The 27778-nt window shown below is 51.1% G+C and overlaps 1 protein-coding gene across 5 annotated transcripts; it reads right to left on the reverse strand.

Moving 5' to 3' along the window:
- Nucleotides 1-1538: 1538 nt before the first annotated feature.
- LOC105488730 (interleukin 12 receptor subunit beta 1) lies at nt 1539-27730 on the reverse strand. Of its 5 annotated transcripts, none has more exons than XM_011753257.2 (17): nt 27557-27730; nt 25608-25667; nt 24000-24114; nt 22993-23162; nt 19919-20058; nt 18695-18725; nt 18149-18268; nt 16418-16500; nt 15006-15243; nt 13151-13318; nt 11987-12124; nt 9060-9215; nt 6756-6890; nt 5089-5185; nt 4003-4078; nt 2435-2613; nt 1539-2143 (listed from the first exon to the last, which is right to left on the reverse strand). In XM_011753257.2, the coding sequence occupies exons 1-17, from the start codon at nt 27618-27620 to the stop codon at nt 2131-2133; spliced, it is 1983 nt and encodes a 660-aa protein (XP_011751559.2). In that variant the 5' UTR covers nt 27621-27730; the 3' UTR covers nt 1539-2130. The 5 variants fall into 5 exon arrangements, with proteins under 5 accessions (XP_011751559.2, XP_011751499.2, XP_011751641.2 ...); XM_011753197.2 differs by having other exon boundaries at nt 2422-2613; XM_011753339.2 differs by lacking the exon at nt 4003-4078 and having other exon boundaries at nt 27557-27693.
- Nucleotides 27731-27778: the final 48 nt, after the last annotated feature.

Here is a 27778-nt window from a genome sequence, read left to right on the forward strand (position 1 = left end):
TTTCACCATGTTAGCCAGGATGGTCTCAATCTGCTGACCTCGTGATCTGCCTGCCTCGGCCTCCCAAAGTGCTGGGATTACAGGCATGAGCCACTGTGCCCGGTAAATATTTTTTAAAAAAGAGGAACCAGATGGAAAATACTGGGTTTCAGGTAAGGCTGGATCCAGGAACCAATGCTTCATCTCAGTGCTGCTGTCTTCCCTGCAGACTCCTCTCTCAGGCAGGCGTCCCCACGGTGGGAAGGAAAGAGGCTCCAAGCTCCAGGCTTCCCTCTGTCCAGCTCAGCCTCCCACTAGCGGAAGCAGGGTGAGCATTTTCCCCATGCACTCTGGCAAAAGTCCCAGCTGCTACACAATAAACATTGCCTGTCTCCTACTTCTCGCATCCAAGAGACTGTGCATAGGGGTGGGTTTGCGGCCAACTCCAGGGGCCTCCAGGGCTCACACCTGCAATCCCAGCACTTTGGGAGGCCAAGGCGGGTGGATCTTGAGGTCTGCAGTTCGAGATGAGCCTGGCCAACATGGTGAAACTCCATTTCTACTAAAAACACAAAAATTTTTTAGCTGGTCATGGTGGCGGGCACCTGTAATCCCAGCTACTTGGGAGGCTGAGGCAGGAGAATCACTTGAACCCGGGAGGCGGAGGTTGCAGTGAACCAAGATTGTGCCATTGCACTCCAGCTTGGGCAACAAGAGCGAAACTCCGTCTCAAAAAGAAAAAAAAAAAAAAAAAGGAAGATAAACGCTCAAGGGAGAGCAAGCCTGGTGGAGGGAACGGCTTGAGCAGAAGCTGGGAGGTGGCAGATCCGGAGCGGGGCGGGGGGCATCTGCAAAGCTCTGAGCAACCACTTTGTGGCTAGGGCACGGGAGCCCAGGCCTCTGTTTCCCCATCTGGATGCATCCATGGGGAAACGGAAGTCCCCCCACCAAAGGGTCGGGGCCTGGGACTCTTGCCTCCTGGCCCTACTGGCTGCAAGAGGTCTCTCCCCGAGAGGTCTCATCCTTTTTTTGCCACAAAATTCAGTAGTTCTGGGCTTTAATCCCCCTCCTCTGAAACCGGAAAAGTCTGTTTAACAAACACCGTAGGAGGAGGCAGGGCGGGTCCGGCCGGGGAAACGCGCGCCGCTGTTGCCACCTGGTGGCCATGGGGGGAATCTGAGACTACTTGCTAATCGCCGGGACTGGGGTGGGATTTCAGGAGCCCCCTAACACCTCGGCTCAGACCGCAGTGGAGATCAGGGGGAGGCGGCTGCAGAGCGTGGGCAGAAAGAGGGAGGATTCAGGGTGTGTAAGGGGGGCAAGGGTCCTGCTGTGAGTTGCTGGGCGTGAAGAGGAAGGAGCGTAGGGGCAAACCACGGTTCCTGTTACGGGAGCACCCGGCTGCTCCACTCCCCCTAGGCCGTCCCTTCCCCTGCTCAGTCCCAGCTTAGCAGGGTTCCCAGCTCTCATCCGGCTCTGTCTCCCCCAGATTAGGTGCTCCTGGAGGAGACCCAGAGGAAAAGATTAATAAATATATGTGGAATGAATGAATGAAAGAATGAACTCAAAGGCTCGTGTTTTGAGATTCTGAGGACATTCAAGCTTCAAACGGGAAAAAATACCCAATAGGAGGCTCATTTACGATGATTTTGAACAGCTGTGTAAGGTCATTGTCATCACCCCCATTTTATAGGGGGGGTGGGGATGGGATGGGAGGACCATCATTTTTTCCACAATGTTTACAGTCCCCTTCCCCCATATGCCTGGATCCTCCGAGCTACAAGACCCCACAATGCTGCAGGGAGCCCTTGAGTCCAGACTCCCCATCCAGTGCTTCTGGGGGTGGATGCCCAGCCCAGGGTCCGGGGATCCATCTGAGTCCCCTTTGCCCCCATTCCCAGTCTATTCTACTCCAGAACAGGTCAATGGCAGGGTCTGCTCCTGCTCCACGGATGCCAGGCCCAGCAGGGTGCAGCAGCTTCTATTTCATGGCAGCATCTAGGGTTCCCCCACAGGATGCGTGGCAACAGGTGCCGGGCAGACAGGAGGCAGGTGCACTAGAGCCTGGAGGAGCTCTGGGTTATCTGGGTCCAAATTTGACTCCTGTGTGTGCTGCGTAGCCTCAGGCGAGTCACTCACCCTCTCTGAGCCTCAGTGATCACATCTGTAAAATACAACAGTTATGGTTCCTTTCAGGGGGTGGTTGTGGGAATTTGGTAGGGAATCATGTGAGTGGATGGAATGGGCTGGGTATGCCATAAGTGCTTAATAACCAGCCGTTGTGATTGAGATAGTCGCTCTTCCTGTCTGTTATACAAAGTGGATGTTCCCGTTTCTCCTTCAAGCCTCCAGGCCCTGATCTTCCAGGAGGGATGGACATCTAGCCCCTCACCCCCGGGCAGGGTTGCACCCCTGACCGTCTGGCCCACTGGGCCTTAGGACCTTGGCCTTGCACCTGTCTCCATCCTCCAAGGACAGCTGTGTATCCAGGGCCAGCTCAGGGGCACCCTCAGGTAGCTCTGCCTTCTCAAGAAGCTCAGTCCTCTCGCCTTTGTCGCAGGACATCTCCACCACCAGGGCCTCCTGCAGGGATGCCTCTTCCTGGAAGTCCACTGGGTTGATCCACTGCCAAGTCTGCAGAGGGAGGGTAGGGCAGAGTTCTACTTCCTATCCACAGCAGGATGGAACGGACCGGGTCTCTGCTGGCTAAATTCTCTAAAATCCTGAGACCTGGATGGGCGCACTGGCTCACACCTGTCATCCTCGCACTTTGGGAGGTTGAGGCGGGTGGATCACTTGAGGTCAGCAGTTTGAGACCAGCCTGGCAAACATGGCCAAACCCTATCGCTACTAAAAATACCAAAATTAGCTGAGCTTGGTTGTGCACGCCTGTAATTCCAGCTACTTGGGAGGCTGAGGCAGGAGAATCATTTGAACCCAGGAGGCAGAGGTTGCAGTGAGCCGAGATGGTGCCACTGCACTCCAGGCTGGGTGACATTGCAAGACTCCATAAAAAAAGAAATATATATATATATATATATATATATATATATATATATATATATATATATCCTGAGACCAATTTGAGGATGAACTCTGCCTCACTGACCCCCATTCAGCCCCTCTTAGGAAGAGCACTTCCTTCTCTCTTTTTTTTTTTTTTTTTTTTTTTTTTTGAGACGGAGTCTCGCTCTGTCGCCCAGGCTGGAGTGCAGTGGCGCAATCTCGGCTCACTGCAAGCTCCGCCTCCCGGGTTCACGCCATTCTCCTGCCTCAGCCTCCCGAGTAGCTGGGACTACAGGCGCCCGCCCCTGCGCCCGGCTAATTTTTTCTATTTTTAGTAGAGACGGGGTTTCACCATGGTCTCGATCTCCTGACCTTGTGATCCGCCCACCTCGGCCTCCCAAAGTGCTGGGATTACAGGCGTGAGCCACCACGCCCGGCCACTTCCTTCTCTCTTTGGGAAATTTCCCTCCCCTCTTTTCACAGATGGTGTGGCTGACAGTGCAGTGGCCCCACCTCAGCTCTAGCACTGGTCATGTGACCCTGGCCAGCCCACCCATCAGACCCTTCCCTAACCCTCTGGTTCCAGCCATAGGCTCAGGGAAGAGCCTGTGAACCAAGCTGGACCAATCAGTGATGGCCCTGAGACTGTTGCCCTAGGTAATGGGGAGAATGGACACTCTGCTTCCAATCAGAGAAGGCTCAGCATGCCTGGGGGAGAACTCTGAATGGGCAGCTCCGAGATAGACCCCAGTCGCTGGATTCAGCCATATCTAGAAGCCCACTCCCTTAGGATTTTTCCATCAGGTGCCCTTTATAATAAAGCCACTTTGAGTTCTGTTTCTAGTGCCAGGAAATGTACCTCTGCTTGCCTGTCTTTAAAATGGGAAGGGGTTTGGAGCACTGGTTTTGGAGTCCTTACCTTGATGGATTGGGGGAGAATAAAATGAGCTAATGGGTGACCCTTGTCCAGCGTGTGCACCCAATAAAAAGACTTAGGATTAGAAAAGGAGTCCTTACCTCCTTCCCTGCAGGGAACTGAATGGCGGAGCTGGCACAGGGTGTGGGCAGCGGCGGGCACAGGTGCCGTGTGGCCCTGAAGAGGAAAGGGGGACGGTGAGAGGAGCTGAGCATTTTTTTTTTTTTTTTTTGGAGATGGAGTCTCACTCTGTTGCCCAGGCTGGAGTGCAGTGGCGCGATCTCGGCTCACTGCAACCTCTGCCTCCTGGGTTCAACTGATTCTCCTGCCTCAGCCTCCCGAGTAGCTGAGATTACAAATACGTGCCACCACACCCGGCTAATTTTTGTATCTTTAGTAAAGACAGGTTTCGCCATGTTGGCCAGACTGGTGTCCAATTTGTGGCCTAAATCGATCTGCCTGCCTCAGCCCCCCAAAGTGCTGGGATTACAGGCATGAGCCGCTGCGCCCGGCTTGAAAGCAGCTTTCAATCAGACATGCCCACCAGTGTCACCGCCCCTTTCCATGGGAATGACCCAAGGACCCAAAACTTACTACCCTTCCCTAGAAATTTCTGCATAGGATCACTTGAGGTCAGGAGTTCAAGACCAGCCTGGCCAACACGGTGAAACCCTGTATCTACTAAAAATACAAAAGAAATAGCTGGGTGTGACAGCATGCACCTGTAGTCCCAGCTACTTGGAAGGCTGAGGCATGAGAATGGCTTGAACCTGGGAAGAGGAGGTTGCAGTGAGCCAAGATCATGCCACTGCACTCTAGCCTGGGTGACAGAGTAAGACTCCACCTCAAAACAACAACAACAACAAAAGAAAATAAAAGAAAAAAGAAAAAGAAATTTTGCATAAACTGCACTCTTAATCTGTATGCAATTAAAAGTAAGTATAAATCTGACTGCAAAACCGCTCTCAGTGGCTACTCTCCGCCTACAGGGAAGCCGTGCTCTGCAGAGGCAGTCACGGAGCTATAACTGCTTCTTCAGTAAAGCTGTTTTCTTCTACCTCTGGCTTGCCCTTGAATTCTTTCCTAGGCGGAGCCAAGAACCCAATCAGTGGGCTAAGCTCCACTTTGGGGCTCCCCTGCCTGGCATCATTACCATTGCTATGGTAACAGTAAGAGGTGTCAATTACCTGTTCAGGCCAAGGTAGCCAAGGACGCCCACGAGAAGGATGCTCAGGAAGCTCCCCAGGGAGGCGAAGAAGATGAACCAATCAGAAACCTGCACTTCTGGGGTGGGAGAGCGTGGGTTGGCAGAGGGCTACCTCCTGCCTCTTCCTCAGGGAAGGAGCTGGGAGGGCCCGGTTTCTCCATGAACTTGCTGCTGACCCTGGTGCACATGCCACAGGCTTCTCACTGGGAGACCACAGAACCCACCTGCCCAGTAGCTGTCAAGGAATAAAGGCCTGGAATGCAGGAAGTGTTCAAGACTCTGTAATTCCAGGCCGGGCACAGTGACTCATGCCTATTACCCCAGCACTTTGGGAGGCCAAGGCGGGCAGATCACCTGAGGTCAGGAGTTTGAGACCAGCCTGACCAATATGGTGAAACCCATCTCTACTAAAAATACAAAAATTAGCCGGGTGTGGTGGTGGGTGCCTGTAATCCCAGCTACTCGGGAGGCTGAGACAGAAGAATCTCTTGAACCCAGGAGGCAGAGGTTTCAGTGAGCCGAGATCACATCATTGCACTCCAGCCTGGGCAACAAGAGTGAAAATCTGTCTCAAAACAAAAAAAAAGACTCCGTAATTCCAAGAGCCTACACATAGGGCACATGTGGCTGCCCCTGGACCCAGGCCTGCCTGCCCCACACCAACCCTGACTCTTTTGTTCTCTGGGTTCCAGTTGGTTCTCTTGGAACTGAAAGGACACCGTGGCATGTACAGTGATCATTTGATCTCTGAATCTCTTATAACCATGCACCCCAGACAACAGAGCCTGTGTTGTTCTCTTCCTTCTCTTCCTTCTCCTCCTTCTCCTCCTCCCTCTTCTTCTCTTCCTCTTCCTCTTCTTCTTCTTTCTCCTTCTTCTTCTTCTTCTTTTTTTTTTTTGAGACAGGGTCTTGCTCCGTTGCCCAGGCCAGAGTGCAGTGGTGCGGTCACGGCTCACTGCAACTTTGAACTCCTGGGCTCAAGCCATCCTCCCACCTCAGCCTCCTGAGTAGCTGAGACTACAGGTGTGTACCACCACACCCCACTATTTTTAAAATATTTTTTCATAGAGATGAGGTCTCACCATGTTGCCCAGGCTGGTCTTGAACTCCTGGGCTCAAGCAATCATCCAGCCTCAGCCTCCCAAAGTGCTGGGATTACAGGCGTGAGCCACCGCACCAGGCTTCGCCTGCATCCTCCTTATTTTTGCATTGATTTATTTCTCGCTCAATGAACAGATTCCTGCACCTCCCTCCTCCCCAAGAGCCCCCAGATACTTTGACACATCTACCCCCAACCCACGGTGTCAGACCAGGGAGGAGGGACAGTTGTAGACAAGGGCATGGCCAGAAGGAGACAGAGAAGGCTTGCTGGAGGAGGGAACTTTTGAGCTGAGTTTTGAAGGATGAATAAGAGTTGGACCGTGGGGAAAACAAACATTCCAGGCAGGAGGGAGGGAAGGGCCTGCATGGGCAAGGCTCCTGGAGTGTGAGAGGAAGCTGCAAGAGAAGGCAATGGGAGCAGGTTGAGCTGCTGCTTTCTCCTGAGGGCAGTAGGGAGCCATGGAGGGAATGAGGGTGAGGGCAGGGCTGCTAAGATCATTATGGGAAGCGCAGTGCAAATAACTGGGTCCCACCCCCTCCACTCACTGATGCTGAAGCGCTGGGGCTGGCTCCAGGCACCCCTCAGCCACGCCGTGTCTGCTCGCACCTGCACTGTGTAGGCTACACCAGCCCGCAGGTCACTGAGGGTTACTTGGGTCTCTGTGGGCTGCACAGGATGCTCTGCAGTGGGAGAGGCAACCCTGAGTCCTGGGACCCCTGGAGGCAGGGCTTGGACACAGGACCAAATTGAGGACTAGCTAAAACAGGTCCTGGGCTTTCCATAAGACACGCCCACAAGTGTGCCATGTCAGTTTACCATTACCATGGCAACACCCAGAAATTACCACCCCTGTCCATGGCAATGATCCCACAACGCGGAAGTTACCACCCTCATCCTAGATATTTCTGCATAAACTGACCTTTCATTTGCATATAATTAAAAGCGGGTATAAATATGAGAGGTAACTACCCTGCCTGTGGGGTGTTCCCGCTCTGCAAGGAGCGGGACTTCTGCTGCTGCCGTACATGGCCACTTCAGTAAAAGTTTCTAACACCACCGACGTGCGCTTGAACTCTTTCCTGGGGAAAGTCAAGAACCCTCCCAGCTAAACCCCATTTTGTGGGCTTTCCTGTCCCTCATCAGATCCCCCCTCCAGGCCTCGGTTTCCTCATCTGTGGCATGGAGACAGTCATCCCTGCCTGATGAGAGTCCAGCTGCTGCTACATGTGAGGGGCAGCCTCCCATGGATGAACCCAACACACCGTAAGCTCTTGGCTGGTGCCCACCCAGCCTTCTCCAGGGTCTGCAAGGGGTGATCAAGACCCTCAAGTTCAGCTGGGTGCAGTGGCTCATGACTAATCCCAGCACTTTGGGAGGCCAAGGTGGGAGGACAGTTTGAGGTCAGAAGTTTGAAACCAGCCTGGGCGAGGCCGGACATGGTGGCTCACACCTGTAATCCCAGCACTTTGGGAGGCCAAGGCGGGTGGTTCACCTGAGGTCAAGAGCTCGAGATCAGCCTGGTCAACACGGTGAAACCCCGTCTCTGCTAAAAATACAAAAATTAGCCAGGCATGGTGGCAGGTGCCTGTAATCCCAGCTACTTGGGAGGCTGAGGCGGGAGAATTGCCTGAACCTGGGAGGCGGAGGTTGTAGTGAGCTGAGATTGTGCCACTGCACTCCAGCCTGGGTGACAGAGCCAGACTCCCTCTCGAAAAGAAAAAAAAAGAAAAAAAACCCAGCCTGGGCAATATAGCAAGACCTTGTTTCTACAAAAAATAAAATATTAACTGTGCATGGTGGTGTGTATCTCTGTTTCCAGCTACTAGGGAGGCTGAGGTGGGAGGATCGCTTGAGCCCAGGAGGTTGAGGCTGCAGTGAGCTATGATGGCACCACTGCACTCCAGCCTGGGCACAGAGTGAGTCCCTGGCTATAAAATTTAAAAAAAAAAAAGGCCAGGCACGGTGGCTCACATCTGTAATCCTGGCACTTTGGGAGGCCAAGACGGGCGGATATAAAAAAAAAATTAAATTAAATTAAAAAAAAAAAACCTGAAGTATAATTCTCTTGTTTTTGTTTTTTTGTTTGTTTTTGTTTTTGTTTTTTTGAGACAGAGTTCTCACTCTGTCGCCCAGGCCGGAGTGCAGCGGTGCAATCTCGGCTCACTGCAATCTCTGCCTCCCGGGTTCAAGTGATTCTCCTGCCTCAGCCTCCCAAGTAGCTGGGATTACAGGCATGAACCACCATACCCGGCTAATTTTATATATATATATATATTTTTTTTTTTTTTTTTTTTTTTGAGGCGGAGTCTCGCTCTGTCGCCCAGACCGGAGTGCAGTGGCCGGATCTCAGCTCACTGCAAGCTCCGTCTCCCAGGTTTACGCCATTCTCCTGCCTCAGCCTCCTGAGTAGCTGGGACTACAGGTGCCCACCACCTCGCCCGGCTAGTTTTTTGTATTTTTTATTAGAGACGGGGTTTCACCGTGTTAGCCAGGATGGTCTCGATCTCCTGACCTCGTGATCCGCCTGTCTCGGCCTCCCAAAGTGCTGGGATTACAGGCTTGAGCCACCACGCCTGGCCTAATTTTATATTTTTAGGAGAGACGGGGTTTCTCCAAGTTGGTCAGGCTGGTCTCCAACTCCTGACCTCAGCTGATTGACCCCCCTTGGCCTCTCAAAGTGCTGGGATTACAAGCACGAGCTACCGCGCCCGGCCAATTCTCTTGTTTTAAGGGTCTGATAACCAAGGCTCAGAGAGGGACAGCAAGGTGCCCAGGGTCACACAGCAAAGGAGATCTCAGGCTAGGATCCTCCCTTCTTACCTGAGCCACATCTGCACTGCCTCACGTACCTGACACCTGGTTGCTGTCTTCATCTCGGCAGCGGACAACATACTCCTTTAGGACGCCGGGACAGGTGCTCAGCAGGGATGGTGCCCAGTCCACGGACACTGAGTCCAAGCTATGATTCTTCACCGAGACGTGGTGCGGTGTCCCAGCTGCTGAGGCTGCAACCAGTACCATTGTCATAGTAAACGCCAAGAGTGCTGGTCGAGGCCTGGCACAATGACTCGCGCCTGTAATCCCGGTACTTTGGGAGGCCGAGGTGGGTGAGTCATTTGAGGCCAGGAGTTCGAGACCAGCCTGGCCAATAGGGCAAACCCCTTCTCTACTAAAAATACTAAAATTAGCCAGGCATGGTGGCGGGCACCTGTAATCCCAGCTACTCAGGAGACTGAGTCAGGAGAATCACTTGAGCCCAGGAGGCAGAGGTTGCAGTGAGCCTAGATGTCGCCCACTGTATTCCAGCCTGGGCAACAGAGCAAGACCCTGTCTTAAAAAACAAAACAGGCCGGGCGCGGTGGCTCAAGCCTGTAATCCCAGCACTCTGGGAGGCCGAGACGGGCAGATCACGAGGTCAGGAGATCGAGACCATCCTGACTAACACGGCGAAACCCCGTCTCTACTAAAAACACAAAAAATTAGCCGGGCGAGGTGGCGGCGCCTGTGGTCCCAGCTACTCGGGAGGCTGAGGCAGGAGAATGGCGTGAACCCGGGAGGCGGAGCTTGCAGTGAGCTGAGATCCGGCCACTGCACTCCAGCCTGGGCGACAGAGCGAGACTCCGTCTCAAAAAAAAACAAAACAAAACAAAACAAAACAAAACAAAACAAAACAAAAAAAAAAACAAAGCCCGCCATGGCGACTTATGCCTGTAATCCCAGGACTTTGGGAGGCCAAGGAGGGCAGCTCACTTAAGGTTAGGAGTTTGAGACCAGCCTGAGCAACATGGTGAAACCCTGTTTCTACTAAAACTACAAAAATTAGCCAGGCATGGTGGTGGGCGCCTGTAATCCCAGCTACTTGGGAGGCTGATTCAGGAGAATCGCTTGAACCCAGGAGGCAGAGGTTTCAGTGAGCCAAGATTGTGCCACTGCACTCCAGCCTGGGTCAGAGAGTGAGACTCTGTCTCAAAAAAAAAAAAAAAAAAAAAGGAGTGCTGGTTGAGCACTTCCTGAATGCCCAGCCTCCCACTGTCCAGAGACGGGGGTAGCATTGGCCACAGAGTCAGGTGGGCTGGGTTTTAATTCTGGTTCTGCCACTCAGTCACTGTCATTTTCCTTCCCTGGGCCTCAGTTTTCCTATCTATAAAATGGACAATGCTGGCCGGGTGCAGTGGCTCACACCTGTAATCCCAGCACTTTGGGAGGCCAAGGCAGGTGGATCACGAGATTAGGAGTTTGAGACCAGCCTGGCCAACAGGCTGAAACCCCGTCTCTACTAAAGATACAAAAAATTAGCCAGGCATGGTAGCGCACATCTATAATCCCAACTACTTGGGAGGCTGAGGCAGGAGAATCGCTTGAACCCGGGAGGCGGAGGTTGTAGTGAGCCAAGATTGTGCCACCATTGCACTCCAGCCTGGGCAACATGGCAAGACTCTGTCTCAAAAAAAAAAAAAAAAAAAAAAAGGATGATGCTGTTAAGCCAGACAGAATGGCTCACACCTGTGATCTCAGCACTTTGGGAGGCTGAGGTTGGTGGATCTCTTGAACCCAGGAGTTCAAGACCAGAAGACCAGCCTGGGCAACATAGTGAGAGCCTGTCTCTACAGAAAGAAAAAAATTTGCCATCCATGGTGGCATATGCCTGTAGTCCCAGCTACTCAGGAGGCCGAGGTGGGAAGATCACTTGATCCCAGGAGTTCGAGGCTGCAGTGAGCTATGATTGTGCCACTGCATTCCAGCCTAGGAAATAGAGCAAGACTCTGTCTCCAAAAAAAGAAAAATATGAACAATGCCACTCAGAATGTCTTTGCTGTCCACTGAGCTGACCTCCATATGTCTGGCCTGATGTGCTGCAGGTGCCTCTAAATGTTCATTCTCTTCTCCTGACACTGAAAGTTCCTGCTGAATCCTCCATAGAGATAAACCTGCAGGTGGCTGAGCGCAGTGGCTCACACCTGTAATCCCAGCACTTCAGGAGACCAAGGTGGGAGGATCGCTTTATTCCAGGAGTTTGAGACCAACTTGGGCAACACAGCGAGACCCTGTCTCTATTTTACTTTATTTATTTATTTTGAGACAGATTCTTGCTCTGTCGCCCAGGCTGGAGTACAGTGGCACGATTTTGGCTCACTGCAACCTCTGCCTCATGGGTTCAAGCAATTCTCCTGCCTCAGCCTCCCGAGAAGCTGGGATTACAGGCACCCACCACCACACCTGGCTAATTTTTGTATTTTTATTTATTTATTTATTTATTATTTATTTTATTTTATTTTTATTTATTTATTTTTTTGAGACGGAGTCTCGCTCTGTCGCCCAGGCTGGAGTGCAGTGGCCACATCTCAGCTCACTGCAAGCTCCGCCCCCCGACTTACGCCATTCTCCTGCCTCAGCCTCCTGAGTAGCTGGGACTACAGGCACCCGCCACCTCGCCCGGCTAGTTTTTTGCATTTTTTAGTAGAGACGGGGTTTCACCGTATTAGCCAGGATGGTCTCGATCTTCTGACCTCGTGATCCGCCCGTCTCGGCCTCCCAAAGTGCTGGGATTACAGGCTTGAGCCACCGCGCCCGGCCTAATTTTTGTATTTTTAGTAGAGACAGTGTTTCACCATGTTGGCCAGGCTGGTTTCAAACTCCTGACCTCAGGTGATCCACCCACCTTGGCCTCCCAAAGTGCTGGGATTACATGTGTGAGTCACCACGCCCAGCCTCTATTCTTTTTCTTAATTATTTAAAAAGAAAAAATAATGTAAACCTGCAGGTTTGGGTCACTTACCATTGCCCCCAAAGTGGTAGGTGGACAGGACCGTAGACCACAAGGTGAGCTTCTTTGGGTGCGCAGAGGCAAAGATAGTAATGTGGTAACACTTTTCCTGCCCCATTGCCCCAGACTCTCGACTCCAGCTGTAGGTTGCTGGAAGGATAAGCAAAGACCAGGCCATTCAGTAGATTGTGTTCCCACCTCTGCACCTTTGCATTGGCTGTGCCAGCTGCCAGGAACCCCCAGAAAACTCCTACTCATGCTTCAAAGCCCTTGCACCAATATCCCCTCCTCCAGGATCTCCTTTCTGTGCAATGCCCCCAACCCCATCCCCATCCTCCTCTAACCCAGCCCTTACTCCATGGAACCAGGGCTTCTTTTTTTTTTTTTTTTTTTTTTTTTTGAGGCGGAGTTTTGCTCTGTTACCCAGGCTTGAGTGCAATAGCGCGATCTTGACTCACTGCAATCTCCAACTCCCGGGTTCAAGGTATTCTCCTGCCTCAGCCTCCTGAGCAGCTGGGATTACAGATGTGTACCACCATGCCTGCCTAATTTTTATATTTTTTGTAGAGACAGGGTTTCTCCATGTTGGCCAGGCTGGTCTCGAACTCCTGACCTCAGGTGATCCACCTGTCTCAGCCTCCCAAAGTGCTGGGATTACAGGCGTTAGCCACCTTGCCAGGCCAGTGGGGTCAGGGGTTCCGTGTCCAGTTCTGTCTCCTCAGGCTGTGAATTCCTCAAGGAACAGGCTGAGGTTGAGGCTTTCTGGGGCTCTGGCAAGGCCCAGAGCAGGAAGCAGGAGAGTGAGAGGCTACCTGAGCCTCACAGTCCCCTCTTTCCCTAAAGACTCATTAATTTGCCACCAGCATCTCACGAACTGCCACCTTCCCTGGCGCAGTTGAATATTTAACAAACACCTTAGGATGTGAGATTCATTACCTGCAGGTGTGCAATCTGCCTGGAACTGAGCTCAGGATGCCAGCAGGAGGTTCCAGACCCATATGGGTGAGAGGCTCCGAACCTCACCCTGTCCCTACCTCTGTGTGATCTCGAGTAAGCAGCAACACCTCTCTGGGCCTTAGACACCCGCTATGTGCCTTCCCTGCAGGTTTGAACCCACCAGGAGCTAAAAGGGAGGGCACAGAGGAGGAGCAGAGGCAGGCCATTCCAGGCCATTACCCATTCCAGCCGGATCCGCGTCTTGCGGCGCAGTCAGGTTGCAGGTGGCAAGGCTTCCTTCCTGGCCCACGGGCTGCCATTCAATGCAGTATGTCGTGCTCTGAGCCCGGGCTGGCCAATACATAGTGGTTCCGTTGGTTCCGATGCTGATATTCAGAGCCACTGGTTCTGGAAGGAGAAGGGAGAGACCCATCAGACAGTTGCCGTCCCTCTCCCCAGCCCCCTTCTCTGGCTCCTGCAGCCTATCTCCCACCCTTTCGTCTATACCTCTGACCCTACAGGCCAGGGTGTCTGTGTTTGGCTGTTTCCCTGCACTGGAGGCTGCCTGGGGAGTCACGCACAAAGAGGGTAGCAGATGGCGTTTTTTTTTTGTTTGTTTTTTTTCTTTGGAGACAGAGTCTTGCTCTGTCGCCCAGGCTGGAGTGCAGTGGCATGATCTCAGCTCCCTGCAACCTCCTCCTCCCGGGTTCAAACGACTCTCCTGCCTCAGCCTCGCGAGTAGCTGGGACTACAGGCACGTGCCACCATGCCCGGCTAATTTTTTTTTTTTTTTTTTGGTGGAGGCGGGGTTTCACCGTGTTGCCCAGGCTGGTCTCAAACTCCTGACCTCCAGTGATCCACCTGCCTTGGCCTCCCAAAGTGCTGGGATACAGGCGTGATCCGCCGCATCCAGTCAGCAGATGGTGTTTGAATGAGCTGAGTCCTCCTCCAGCCTAACTGCTGTCTCCTTGCCAGGATATTCACCATGAGGGCTTCCTGTACTGCCATTACACCCACCTCCAGCCTTGTAGGCGTCTCCGGCTGCGGCAGATACCTGGCCGCCTACCGCTTGCCTCGCCTGGGCGGAGAGTGAGATGCAAGACCAGGCTCCCCGGCCTGACTAGCCCCACTGGTGGTCTCATGCCAAACTCAGAAGCACGAGCACACACCCACTCAGTCCCTGGGCAAATCTCTCCCACTCCCTCCCGCCAGGGTGTCTGCACGAATGTCAGAGACGGATACTGCTTGCAATTCTGGGGATAGCAACAGCCGTTTATTGAGTACCGACTGCATGTGCCAAGCCAATGCTGAGAATTTTACAGGCACCATTTCACTATGATATGGGACCAGGCTGGGTGTGGCAGCTCACACCTGTAATCCTAGCACTTTGGGAGGTGGAGATGGGTGGATCGCTTGAGCCCAGGAGTTCGAGACCAGCCTGGGCAACATAGGGAGACCTGTCTCTACAAAAAATAAAAATTAAAAATTAACCAGGTGTGGTGGTGCACGTCTGTAGTCCCAGCTACTCTGGAGGCTGAGGCGGAAGGATCACTTGAGTCTGGGAGTTCATGGCTGCAGTGAGCCATGATTGCACTCTAGTCTGCCAACAGACTGAGAACCTAGCTCAAAAATAATAATAATAGTAGGTCGGTCACGGTGGCTCACATCTGTAATCCCAGCACTTTGAGAGGCTGAGGCAGGTGGATCACCAGCCTGGGCAACATGGTGAAACTCCATCTCTACTTTTTAATACAAAAATTAGGCTGGCATGGTGGCTCACGCTTGTAGTCCCAGTGCTTTGGGAGGCCAAGGCAGGCAGATCACCTGAGGTCAGGAGTTCAAGACCAGCCTGGCCAACGTGGTGAAACCCCATCTCTACTAAAAATGATCCGCCTGCCTTGGCCTCCGAAAGCATGGGGATTACAGGCATGAGCCACTGCACTCGGCTGATTACTGAATTTTTGATATACCCCTAAATTAGGCACTGCTTTAAAATTTTCTGCTTCACTCCTCTCACCCTGGTCTAGCTGAGGCTCAGAGTAGGTGCTCAGCTCTGAGGGGCCCTCATACTGCCCTCCCCACCCAGAGGAGGCACCTGTGTGGGTGTCAGCAGGAATGTGCCACGTCTGGTTTGGGCCAGGACCAAATCGGTTCGAGGAGATGACAGCCACATTGTAGGCAGCACCCGAGAGATAGGGCATTTTCTCCAGGGGCAGGGTCCTGGTGGCCTTGGCCTTACACGGGCAGGACAGCATGTGGAGCTGTAGTTGGTAGGTGACCTCCGCTCCAGGCGCCGGCCCTTGACAGCCTTCTGGAAGCTCCAGCTGGGTTGGCTGTCAGGAGTATGAAAGACAGCTCGTGGGGACCTGATCACATTCATCATCCCATAGGGAGACAGCAGGACACAGCCTATGAGGACAGACTTGGCCAAAGGCCACAGTCAATAACACACATCAAAAATTTAAAAAATAATAAACCTCAATGCTGGCAAAGCTGCTGTGAGACAGCCATTCACCGCCCGCACACATCTAGCTTGGGGGAAGTGAGAAATTGACAAAACCCACTGACATTCAGGAAAAAAAAATGTTTCCATCTTTTAACCCAGTTACCTCAAGCAGAACATTTTTCCTTAGGAAAGGAATTTGAGTTAGAGGAACATAGGAAGTAAAGGATTTTTGCTACAGCCTTATAGTAACAGCCCATTAGGGACCTGGCTAAGACGACTATGGTAAAGTCAATGAGTGGAATATTTGCCAGTTTTGTCTCAACAGAAATAGTCCCTCTGTGCCTCAGTTTCCCTCTCTGTAAAATGGGGCTAATCAGACTGCACTTAATGGGTTGTTTTGGGACTTTTTTTTTTTTTTTTGAGACAGAGTCTCACTCTGTCGCCCAGGTTGGAGTGCAGTGGCGCAATCTCAGCTCACTGCAAGCTCTGCCGCCTCCGGGGTTCACGCCATTCTCATGCCTCAGCCTCCCGAGAAGCTGGGACTACAGGCGCCCCCCATCATGCTCGGCTAATTTTTTTTTTTTTTTTTTTTTTTTTTGTATTTTTAGTAGAGACGGGGTTTCACCATGTTTGCCAGGATGGTCTCGATCTCCTGACCTCATGATCCGCCCGCCTCGGCCTCCCAAAGTGCTGGGATTACAGGCGTGAGCCACCACCCCCAGCCTGTTTTGGGACTTAAAGCAATAACCTGCTACCCAGGCAAATGCAGTCATCATTGTCTCCTTCCTGGCCTTCTGGCTTCTGTGCAATTCCCACACACTCTGTTTCTCACACGGGAGCCAGGGAAAGCCTGTGAACATCTGAATCCAGTCATGTCCCTCCCCTGCTCACACACACTCCATGGCTCCCTATGACCTTCGGAGTTAAACCCACAATCTGCCCACTCACTGCCACCTCTACTTCTCTTCCCCCTCCATCTCCCACTTGCTCATCAGCCTCCAGCCTTTTGCCTCCTGCTCCCCATCCCAGGCCACCCCACAGCCCTGTGATAGCCCCGTTACCTGCTCTTTCAGGGTCAGCCGCCTCCTCCCATCCCGGCCCAGCTGCTCCACTGAGAATCTCACCTGAGGCTGTGGGGGATTTTCTGCAATCAGAACCAAACCAACCAGACGAATTGGAAGGAGAGAAAGACTGATGGATGTTTTCTTTGTAAATGATGGATTCTCCACATTCACAAAGTGAGAATCCCTTGCTGCCCCAAATTGCAGGAAAGAGAAAAAACTGGAGGAAGAAAAATTAACACCGTTCGCATCCCCAGGGATAACTGCCACCTGTAATTTCATGTTGTCTAAGGTTTTTTGTTTGTTTGTTTGTTTGTTCGTTTGTTTTCTACCGCCCAGGCTGGAGTGCAGTGGTGCGATCTTGGCTCACTGCAACCTCTGCCTCCCGGTTTCAAGCGATTCTCCTGCCTCAGCATTCCGAGTAACTGGGACTACAGGCGTGCACCACCACGCCTGGCTAATTTTTTATTTTTAGTAGAGACGGGGTTTCACCATGTTGGTCAGGCTGTTCTCGAACTCCTGACCTTGTGATCTGCTTGCCTCGGCCTCCCAAGCTGCTGGAATTATAGGCATGAGCCACCTCGCCTGGCCTCTAAGTTTCTCTTTGAATGCAAATATATTTCTCCGCATGGTTTTGTTGTTGCTGTTATTTTATAGACTAGAGACAGGGTCTTGTTTTGATTCCCAGGCTTGTCTCAAACTCCTGGCCTCAAACAATCCTCAGGCCTCGACCTCCCACAGTGCTAGGATTACAGGCATAAACCACAGCACCAGGCCTTTCTGCATGATTTGAAACCCTCTCACTCATTTCCCTGTTGCCCAGGGTCAGGGCAGCAGCCATTTAGTACACCCTGCCACCTGCAGGTGACATTGTCCTTGAGACACTGTGAGGTTCAGCCCGATGATTCTCACTTGATAAAGCTCTGTAGTGGGTGGAGTGCAGTGGCTCATGCCTGGAATTCCAGCACTTTGTGAGACCAAGGCGGGACGATCACTTGAGGCCAGGAGTTCGAGACCAGCCGGGCCAGCATGGTTAAACCCCATCTCTACTAAAATTAAAAAAAATCAACTGGGTGAGGGTGCGGTCACCTGTAGTCCTACCTGGGAGGCTAAGGCAGGAGAATCACCTGAACCCGGGAGGCGGAGGTTGCAGTGAACCAAGATCGCACCACTGCACTCCAGCCTGGGTGACAGAGCAAGACACTGTCTTAAAACAAAACAAAAAACCCTAAAGGGAGTGCAGCAAGACCAGATGCCACATTGTCAGGGTTTGAACACCCCTTTCTCCCTCTGCCTTATTTCTAACACTTACCACCTCATTTCCAATACCTGCTGCCTTATTTCTTTTTCCATCTTACTTTATTATTATTATTATTATTATTATTATTTTACTTTTTGAGACAGAGTCTGGCCCTGTTGCCCAGGCTGGAGTGCAGTGGCGCGATCTCCGATCAATGCAACCTCCACCTCCCGGGTTCAAGCGATTCTCCTGCCTCAGCCTCCCAAGTAGCTGGGATTACAGGCATCAGCCACCACGCGCGGCCCCATTTTATTTTATTTTTTAGAGATGGGGTCTCACTATGTTGCCCAGGCTGGTCTCAGATCACTGGCCTCAAGTGATCCTCCCGCCTCAGACTTCTGAGTAGCTCGAACTACAGGGTGCACCACCACCTCCAGCTGCTGCCTTATTTCTAACACTTGCCCCTGTTCCTGTGCCCAGAGTGATCTTACCAGGGGGAACACACACAGGGCTGCTCCACTTGCTCCAGGAACTCCCCTGGCTCCCCAGCCGCCGTCGTCGGAGCTGGAATTCCTGGGCCACATTCATCTCCAGGGGACAGAGGCAGGACTCTGGGGAGAAGCAGGTCAAACATCAGGCTGTAAGAATTGTCCAGGACTTGGCACCAGTCACTTAGTCATCATGCACTTATCGAGCTCCAACTGTGTACAGAGCCATGTGCTGGGTCCTGGGGGCTCAGCAGAAGCAGGCCAGGCCCTGTCATCTTAGGGCCTCCAGGATCACCCACATACATCCCTGCCCTCAGTTCAAGTCCTGGCCATGGCCATCCCTTGGGTCATGACCTTGGCCAAAGGCTTCTCACCCCCTGCAAGTCTTGATTTGTTTCCCCACTTGGAATATGGAAATAATCCAATACTGAACTATGAGGCAGGGTAAGAGGCATACAAAAAATTCAGCATTGGACCTGGCATACAGTAGGAGCTCAATTAATGCCAACTTGTTGCAGCTGTTGTTGTCATTACTATTATTATTCTCACCAGTATCATCATCCTGAGGTCCGCAGTCGCCCTAGAATAAGAATGTATTCATATATTGTTTTGCATTTTAATACTGAAAAATATTTGCTGTTTTACAATTATTTATTTATTTACTTATTTCTCTGAGACAGGGTCTCACTCTGTCATCTAGACTGGAGTGCAGTGGTGTAATTATGGCTCACTGAAGCCTCAACCTCCCAGGGTTCCGTGATCCTCCTGCCTCAGCCTCCTGAGTAGTTGGGACTACAGGCACGCACCATCACACCTGGCTAATTTTTGCATTTTTGGTAGAGACAGGGTTTCGCCGTGTTGCCCAGGCTGGTCTCAAACTCCCAGCCTCAAGCAATCCCACCCCAACTCGGCCTCCCAAAGTGCTGGGATTACAGGTGTGAGCCACCACACCTGGCTAAATTTTTTTAAATTAAAGACTATACCTTCAGGGATTATTTCTATAGTTAATTACTAGAGAACTTTCTCTAGGTTCAAACCTTCTTTAGAAACATATAAAGCAGTAAAAAATTATTATAACTAAATTTTAAAAATTAATAATTATTTTTACTAAACACAATGTGGGATCCTGGATTGAATCTGGGAACAGAAAAAAGACATTCCTGGAAAAATTGGTGACATTCAAATAATGCCTGGAGTTTATATAAGATATTAACATTTAGAGGAGTTTGGGTAAGGGGTATATGGGCGTTCTCTGCACTAGTTTATAAAGTAACATTTCTGAAAATTGAAGATTATTCCAAAAGAAAAAAATTATTTTAAAACATTTTAGTGGGAGCCAGGCGCAGTGGCTCTTGCCTGTAATCCCAGCACTTTGGAAGGCCAAGGTGGGCAGATGACCTGAGGTCAGGAGTTTGAAACCAGCCTGGCCCACATGGCGAAATCCCGTCTCTACTAAAAATACAAAAATTAGCTGCGCGTGGTGGCAGGTGCATGCCTGTAATCCCAGCTACTCGCGAGGCTGACGCAGGACAATCGCTTGAATCTGGGAGGTGGAGGTTGCAGTGAGCTGAGTGCCACTGCACTCCAGCCTTAGCGACAGAGCAAGGCTCCGTCTCAAAAAAAAAAGAAAAAAGAAAAAGAAGAAACCACCTGAGGGGCTAGAGTGGGGGTTGGTTGGGAGCGGGGACAGACGCAGTGATGGTGAGACTGATTTGAGGGTGAAGGTGCCCTGGAGAGGCCCGTGTCCACCCTGGACTTGGGAAATAAACTCACCAACTTCCATGAGCTGCTGGGCGTCCGGTGCCGGAACTGCACCTCAGCACCAACCTGGTTATCCGGGGTCTCCCACTCCATACGCAGCTGCCCAGCCAACTTGGACACCTTGATGTCTCCCAGAGGAGGCTTATATTTAACTGGAAGCAGAGGCAAGGATTGGCGAGGGGCAGCCCACACGTATGTCAGTTAATGGGCCCTGAAAATCTACCCGGTCCAGGGTAAGCAACTGAATCCCTAAATATGAATTAGCAAACACCTTGCAGGTCCCAGCTAAGCCTGGTATACTATGATTCAAAGAGTCAAGATTTATACACAAGCCACATATGGTGGCTCACCCTGTAATTCCAGCATTTTGGGAGGCCAAGGCAGGAAGATCACTTGAGTCCAGGAGTTCGAGACCAACCTGGGCAACATAGGGAGACCCCCATCTCTACATAAAAATTAGCCGGGCATGGTAGTTCATGACTGTGGTTCCAGCTACTTAGGAGAGTGAGATGGGAGGATCACTTGAGCCTAGGAGGTTGAGACTGAAGTGAGCCCTGATCGCACCACTGCGCTCCAGTCTAGGAGACAGAGGGAGACCTTGTCTCTAAAAAATCAACAAATAGGGCCGGGCGCGGTGGCTCAAGCCTGTAATCCCAGCACTTTGGCAGGCCGAGACGGGTGGATCACGAGGTCAGGAGATCAAGACCATCCTGGCGAACACGGTGAAACCCCGTCTCTACTAAAAAAAATACAAAAAACTAGCCGGGCGAGGTGGTGGGCGCCTGTAGTCCCAGCTACTTGAGAGACTGAGGCAGGAGAGTCGCTTGAACCCGGGAGGCGGAGGTTGTAGTTAGACGAGATCGCACCACTGCCCTCCAGCCTGGGTGACAGAGCAAGACTCTGTCTCAAAAAAATAAATAAATAAAATTAAATTAAATTAAAATTTAAAAATAAATAAATAATTTTTCATAAAGATTGATACACAGGATCCTGCTAGTGAATATATCTTTAAAATATTAACACCCATTGCTGGCAAGGCTGTGAAGAGACAGGTACTTTTGTGAATTGCTTGGCAGAGGATAATTGATTCTGACAAGCAATTCACAAAAGTGCCTGCTTTTGAGGGTGATCTGCCCGCCTCGGCCTCCCAAAGTGCTGGGATTACAGGCATGAGCCACTGTGCCCAGCCAATTCTTTTTTTTTTTTTTTTTTTTTTAAGAACTCTCAGGGAAATTGTACTTAGTTTTTAGATCCATTTCAAGGAACCTGACCTAAGGAGAGACATAAATTAGCATAAATTAGTCTTGCTGCACTGTGGCCATACCCTGCCTGATTCTTTATTATATCATTGTATAAATTTAAGAGGTATGATGGTTTGATGTACCTATCCATAGTGAAATGATTACTACAGTAAGCAATGTAACATATCCATGGCCAGGCACAGGGGCCCACGCCTATACTCCAAACACTTCGGGAGGCCAAAATTTGAGGATCAAATTTTGGATTGATCCTCAAATTTTGGAGGATCATTTGAGCCCAGGAGTTTAAGACCACCCTGGCCAGCATAGCAAGACCCCATCTCTTAAATATATATATATATACATATCCATCACCTTCCATAATTACTTTTTTGGTGTGTGATGAGAGCACCTAATTTTTTTTTTTTTTTTTTTTTTTTTTGAGACAGAGTCTCACTCTGTCACCCAGGCTGGAGTACAGTGGCGTGATCTTGGTTCACTGTAACCTTCATCCCCCAGGTTCAAGCGATTCTCCTGCCTTAGCCTCCCAAGTAGCTGGAATTACAGGTGCCCACCACCACACCCGGCCAATTTTTGTATTTTTAGTAGAGACGGAGTTTCACCATGTTGGTCAGGCTGGTCTCGAACTACTGACTTCAGGTGATCCTCCCACCTTGGCCTCCCGAAGTGCTAGGATTACAGGCGTGAACCACTGCACCTAGCCCTAAAATCTGTTATTGTAGCAAATTTTCAATATACAATATGCTATTTTTAATTATAGTTCTCTACTGTACATTGGAACTCTAGACTTATTTATGCTGCGTAACAGCCAATTTTATTCCTTTGACCTACATCTCCCCCATTTCCTCCTTCTCCCCATCCCCGGTAACCACGGTTCTACTTTTGGTGTCTAGATATTCGACCTTTTTTTTTTTTAAAGATTATACATGTAAGTGAGATCATGCAATATTTTTGTTTCTGTGCCTGGCTAACTTCATGCAGCATAATGTCCTCCAGCTTTGTCCATGTTGTGGCAAATGACATGATTTCCTTCATTCTTTTATTTTCTTTCTTTTTTTTTTTTTTTTGAGACAGCGTCTTGCTCTGTCACCCAGACTAGAGTACAGTGGTGTGATCTCGGCTCACTGCAACCTCTGCCTCCCAGATTCAAGCCGTTCTCCTGCCTCAGCCTCCTGGGTAGCTGGGATTGCAGGCATGTGCCACCACACCAGGCAAATGTTTTGCCTTTTTTGTGTGTGTTGCTATTGTTTTTTAGATGGAGTCCCGCTCTGTCGCCAGGCTGGCATCCAGTGGCTCAATATCAGCTCACTGCAACCTCTGCCTCCTGGGTTCAAATGATTCTCCTGCCTCAGCCTCCCCAGTAGCTGGGACTACAGGCGTGCGTGGCCTGCACCTGGCTAATTTTTGTATTGTTAGTAGAGATGGAGTTTAACCATGTTGGCCAGGATGGTGTCTATCTCTCTACCTCGTGATCCGCCCACCTCAGCCTCCCAAAGTGCTGGGATTACAGGCGAGAGCCACCGCGCCCGGACAAATACATGGTGTTGAGTCATGAGAACAGATATTCAGAACCCAAGCAGCTCCTGGTAGCATTATGGACAGCAGAGAGAAACCAGAAGCAGCCTTAGTGCCCAGGAATAGGGGATTGGTAAGAGGACCATGAAAGACTGCTTTGTCACAATAGTGTTTGTGTGACACTACATGAAGTGACAATGGCTAGTAGTATCAAGTCCCTTGCCAGGGGCCAGGAATTCCCCTCCAGCTCCAGCCTTGCAGCCTGATGGCCTCTGGGTATAAAAGGGACAGCGGGGAGAACAAGGTGCTAACCTGACTTGTAGAGCTGCAGGGTCACCTCAGGAGATTTCTCTGTCCGGTTCCTGGCCCAGGATTCCACCCAGAGCGTGACGGTGTGCAGCACAGACACCCCGGCCTGGTCGGAGAACTGCAGCCTGGTGGCTGAGCCTGTGGCGAAGTAGCAACAGCGCCCAGAGCTAAGGCTGCAGCAGGAAGGAGCGTGTCAGTGCCGAGTCTGGGGTCCTGGTGGACCCCACAGCAGACTTTGTGCATCAAATCCCGGCATCATTTTATGGGTGTTTGTTTGTTTGTTTGTTTGGAGATGGAGTCTCGTTCTGTCACCCAGGCTGGAGTGCCGGAGTTCAAGACCAGCCTGGCCAACATGGTGAGACCCTGTCTCTACTAAAAAATACAAAAATATAAAAATTAGCAGGCACGGTGGCGTGTGCCTACAGTCCCAGCTACTCAGGAGGCTGAGGCAGGAGAATCACTGTAACTCGGGAGGCAGAGGTTGCCATGAGCTGAGATCATGCCACTGCACTCCAGCCTGGGCAACAGAGCAAGACTCCGTCTCAAAAAAAGAAAAAAGAAACAAGTAAGTAGATGGATGGATGGATGGAAGGAGGGAGGGATGGATGGATGGATGGATGGATGGATGGATGGATAGATGGATGGATGGATGGATGGATGGATGGATGGATGGATGGATGGATGGATGGATGGAAGGATGGATGGATGGATGGATGGATGGATGGATGGATGGATGGATGGATAGATGGATAGATGGATGGATGGATAAGTGAAAGGGTGAAGAAAAAGGACTAAAGAGACCCTCATGGCCACCCACCCTGGGATGCCTACCCTCACTGACCACCCCCCACCACAATCCTCCAACCCTCTCTTCTTAGATGAGAAACAGAAGCCCAGGAAGGAGTGTTGACCCAGCCAAGATCACGCATCCGAGAGTAGGGGCACCAGAGGGGGTTGGAGCAAGAGTGGGATGGTGGGTGAGGGTTTAGGAATGGTAGAGGGGTCCTCACCAGCACCGCAGGAAGTGGCTGACCCCAGCTGTGGGACCCTCATACTGCCAGGAGCACTCGTAACCAGCGCTGGATATCCGATAGCAGCTCAGGTCCCTAGGGCCCGAGGCTGAGCCTGGAAGAGATCCTGTAGGCTTGGGAACAGACCAGAGTCTGGAGGGGTCTTTGTGCCCAGGACAAATCTTTGTGATGCTTACATCTTTCAGTGTCACCTCAGCCTAAACCCTCCCTGCGTCCTTCCTACCTCATCTCCCGCCATCTCTCGCCTCAACCTATTCGGAATCCTCAGCCTTCGAACTCGTCCTCAAAGAGGCCTCAAAGAGGTCCTGCCACCTCCCTCTCTATTCCTCACCCTCCTTCTGGTGTTGTTTTTTTTTTTGGGGGGGGTGCCCTGGGCCCCAGCTTCCCTCCTCTGGTTCTTCAAAACACATCATCACATGCAGTATAGACATGTGTTTGCCTGTTGTCTATCTCTTCCACTAGGCTGTGGTCTTGGGAAGTCAATTGAGCTCACAGCCCCCTATGTCTAGATCCATGTGCGCACATAGAAGGTGCTCAGTAAATCGTTATCAAACAAGAGAATGGACGGTGTGTCTGCTCAGTGTCAGACCCTTTGCAGGGTGCATTATGAGCATAAATGTTCCAACAGTATGTCTGGGCGTGATGGCTCACGTCTGGAATCCCAGCACTTTAGGAGACTGGGGCGGGTGGATCACCTGAGGTCAGGAGTTCGAGACCAGCCTGGGCAACATGGTGAAACCTCGTCTCTACTAAAAATACAAAAATTAGCTGGTTGTGGTGGCAGGCACCTGTATTCCCAGCTACTTGGGAGGCTGAGGCCGGAGAATGGCTTGAACCTGGGAGGTGGAGGTTGCAGTGAGCTGAAATCAGGCCACTGCACTCCAACCTGGGCAGCAAAACAAGACTCTGTCTCAAAAATAAATAAATAGGCCAGGCGAGGTGGCTCATGCCTGTGAGCACCCAGCACTTTGGGAGGCCGAGGCGGGTGGATCATGAGGTCAGGAGATCGAGACCATCCTGGCTAACATGGTGAAACCCCGTCTCTACTAAAAACAATACAAAAAAATTAGCCGGGTGTGGTGGTGGGCGTCTGTAGTCCCAGCTACTCAGGAGGCTGAGGCAGGAGAATGGCGTGAACCCCGGAGGCAGAGCTTGCAGTGGATCCAGATCATGCCATTGCACTCCAGCCTGGGCGACAGAGCGAGACTCCGTCTCAAAAAGCAAAAACAAACAAATAAAAAAATAAAATAATAAAATAAAATAAATGTTCCAATAATTTATTGGGGGGGGGGCTTCAAAATGCTTAAAAGGTACTTTCTCCCATGTACCGACCAATCTGAACGGACATAGACACCAGCCCTGAGACCGTGCTAGGGAAGTGATGAGGTTCAGAGAGGCAGCTGGCTGCTCCAGGGCACCTTGAACCTGTTGAGAATGGGCCAGCAGGTAGTGGGGTGGGGGCTCCCAAGACCACAGGCGGGGCTGGGTCTTCGGCCGGGTGGCAGAGGCCATGGGAAGGGCTGCTGTGGATGGGGTCAGGTAGAGCCCTACATAATCCTCAGCCAACAATGAGGAACTGCTCCGAACCTGAGTCTGCATCCGAATATGGTGGGTCCTGAAAACAGCACTCACTGGTTCCGCAGGCAGCTGCAAAGGCAATGAAGACATAATGACATCCCTGGCCTTGCACTGTGTGGGGAGAAGGGCTCGGCCTTGGGGTCTACACCCAAGTGATCATCAGCTCTCCCTCCCACCCACCTTCCCATCTATGCACCCACCTACCACCATTCATCCATCCATCTGCCCATGTATTCATCCACCCATCTACCCATCCATCCATGTATTTATTCGTCTATCCACCATCTACCCATCCATCCACCCATGAATTCATGCATCCATCCATCCATCCATCCATCCATCCATCCACCCACCCACCCACCCACCTACCCATCCATACATCCATGTACTCTTCCATCCATTCACCCATCTACCCATCCATCTATCCAATCATCCATGTATTCATCCATCCATCCACCCATCTACCCATCCATCTATCGGTCAATCCATGTATTCATTCATCCATCTACCTATCTACCCATTCATCCATCCATCCACCCCACCATCCATCCATCCATCCACGTATTAATCCATTCATTCATCCACCCCACCATCCATCCATCCATCCATCCATCCATCCATCCATCCATCCATCCATGTATTAATCCATCCATCCACCCCACCATCCACCCATTCACCCATCCATCCGTGTATTCACCCATGCATCCATGCATTCATTCGTCCAGTATCCATTCACCCAACCGTCCATCTATCCATCTACTCACCCATCTATCCATCCATACATCCATGTATTCATTCATCCATACACCCACCCATCCATCCATTTATCTACCTACTGATATATCCATCCAGCCACACATCCATCCATCCATCCATCCATCCATCCGTCCATCCATCCATTCATCCAACCATCCATGTATTTATTAATTCATCCATCCATCATTTACCCACCCATCCACCTGTCTATCCATTCATCCACCGTCCTTTAGTCCTCAGAGGTTGAGATGCATATTTGGGAGATACTCTCAGGAGGTCCCCCCAGCAGGAAAGAACAGTAAGACCAACAGTCTGGAGGGCAGAGAGAAGTGGGGGTGTGCCTGGGGTGGCACCAGTGTCTGAAGCCAGCATGGGGAGAGACAGTAGAGGGTGCATGGCAAGGAGAGGCCTGCCAGGGCTGGCCCAGGCAAGCACACTTGGCCCACTAGCAGTTGGGGCAATAATTTATAACATTTCTCCAGGAGGCAGCGACCTCCTTCAGCCACTGGGACCCTGTCTCTGTAAAAAGTACGCGCCAAAAAAATTAACCTGGCACGGTAGTGTGCGCCTGCAGTTCCAGCTGCTCAAGGAGCTAAGGCAGGAGGATCACTTGAGCCCAGGTGGTCAAGGATGCAGTGAGCTATGATCAGGTCACTGCACTCCAGCCTGGGCAACAGAGTGAGACCCTATCTCAATAAATAAATAAAAAGGGTATATGGAAGGATGTGCATAGGTTATATGCAAATACTTCACCATTTTATATCAGGAACTTAAGCATCCTTGGATTTTGGTATCTGCAGAGGGTCCTGGAACCATTGCCCCATAAATACGGAGACAACTGTATACATTATATTATGTATGTCTATCTATTGTAAACGACATACATAAGATACTATACCATGTATACCTATTAGATACATACTTGCTTTTCATTCATTCCTTCCTTAGTTTTTTTTCTCACTGAACTCAGGGAGGTGGTGGAAAAGATTTAGTGCATTTCACAGAAGAGAAAAATCAAGATCGGAGGAAAGATGTCTAAGTTCGATCCCAGAAGCCATGACTGCCCATCTCCCATTTGACAGCAGGAAAGACTGAGGCACAGAGAGATGAAACCAACCCACACAGCAGGCCCACAGCTCTCCACACATACACGTGTCTCCCCCCGGCAAGACGAGCTGCCATGCCAGGGTCGGGGGACTCACCACCCTGCCTGGATCGCAGGAAGAGGAGGAGGAGGGGGACCACCCAGGTCACCAGCGGCCCCATTGGATCCACGCAGAGCCCCACAGCCCCAGGGGAGCCTCTCTGCCACCTGCGAGGTTCAGCCACCCCGTCCCCACTCCGGAACACATTGAAGCTGAACAAGGGAAAAAGACCAAAAAAAAAAAAAAAAAAAAAAAAAAGTGAGTGTCACAGCCCATCCC

The sequence above is a fragment of the Macaca nemestrina genome, chromosome 20 (assembly GCF_043159975.1).
Source record: "Macaca nemestrina isolate mMacNem1 chromosome 20, mMacNem.hap1, whole genome shotgun sequence".
Lineage (NCBI taxonomy): Eukaryota > Metazoa > Chordata > Mammalia > Primates > Cercopithecidae > Macaca > Macaca nemestrina.

What these genes read in the sequence shown, in the direction of transcription:
- LOC105488730 (XM_011753197.2), bottom strand. Translation starts at nt 27,620, where the DNA reads ATGGGGCCGCTGGTGACCTGGGTGGTCCCCCTCCTCCTCCTCTTCCTG. An exon ending in GGCTGACCCTGAAAGAGCAG is followed by an intron (nt 15,244 to 16,417) that starts GTAACGGGGCTA and finishes TACTCCTGACAG; the next exon opens with CCAACCCAGCTGGAGCTTCC. An exon ending in TCCTGCTGACACCCACACAG is followed by an intron (nt 13,319 to 15,005) that starts GTGCCTCCTCTG and finishes TTCTCCTTCCAG; the next exon opens with AACCAGTGGCTCTGAATATC.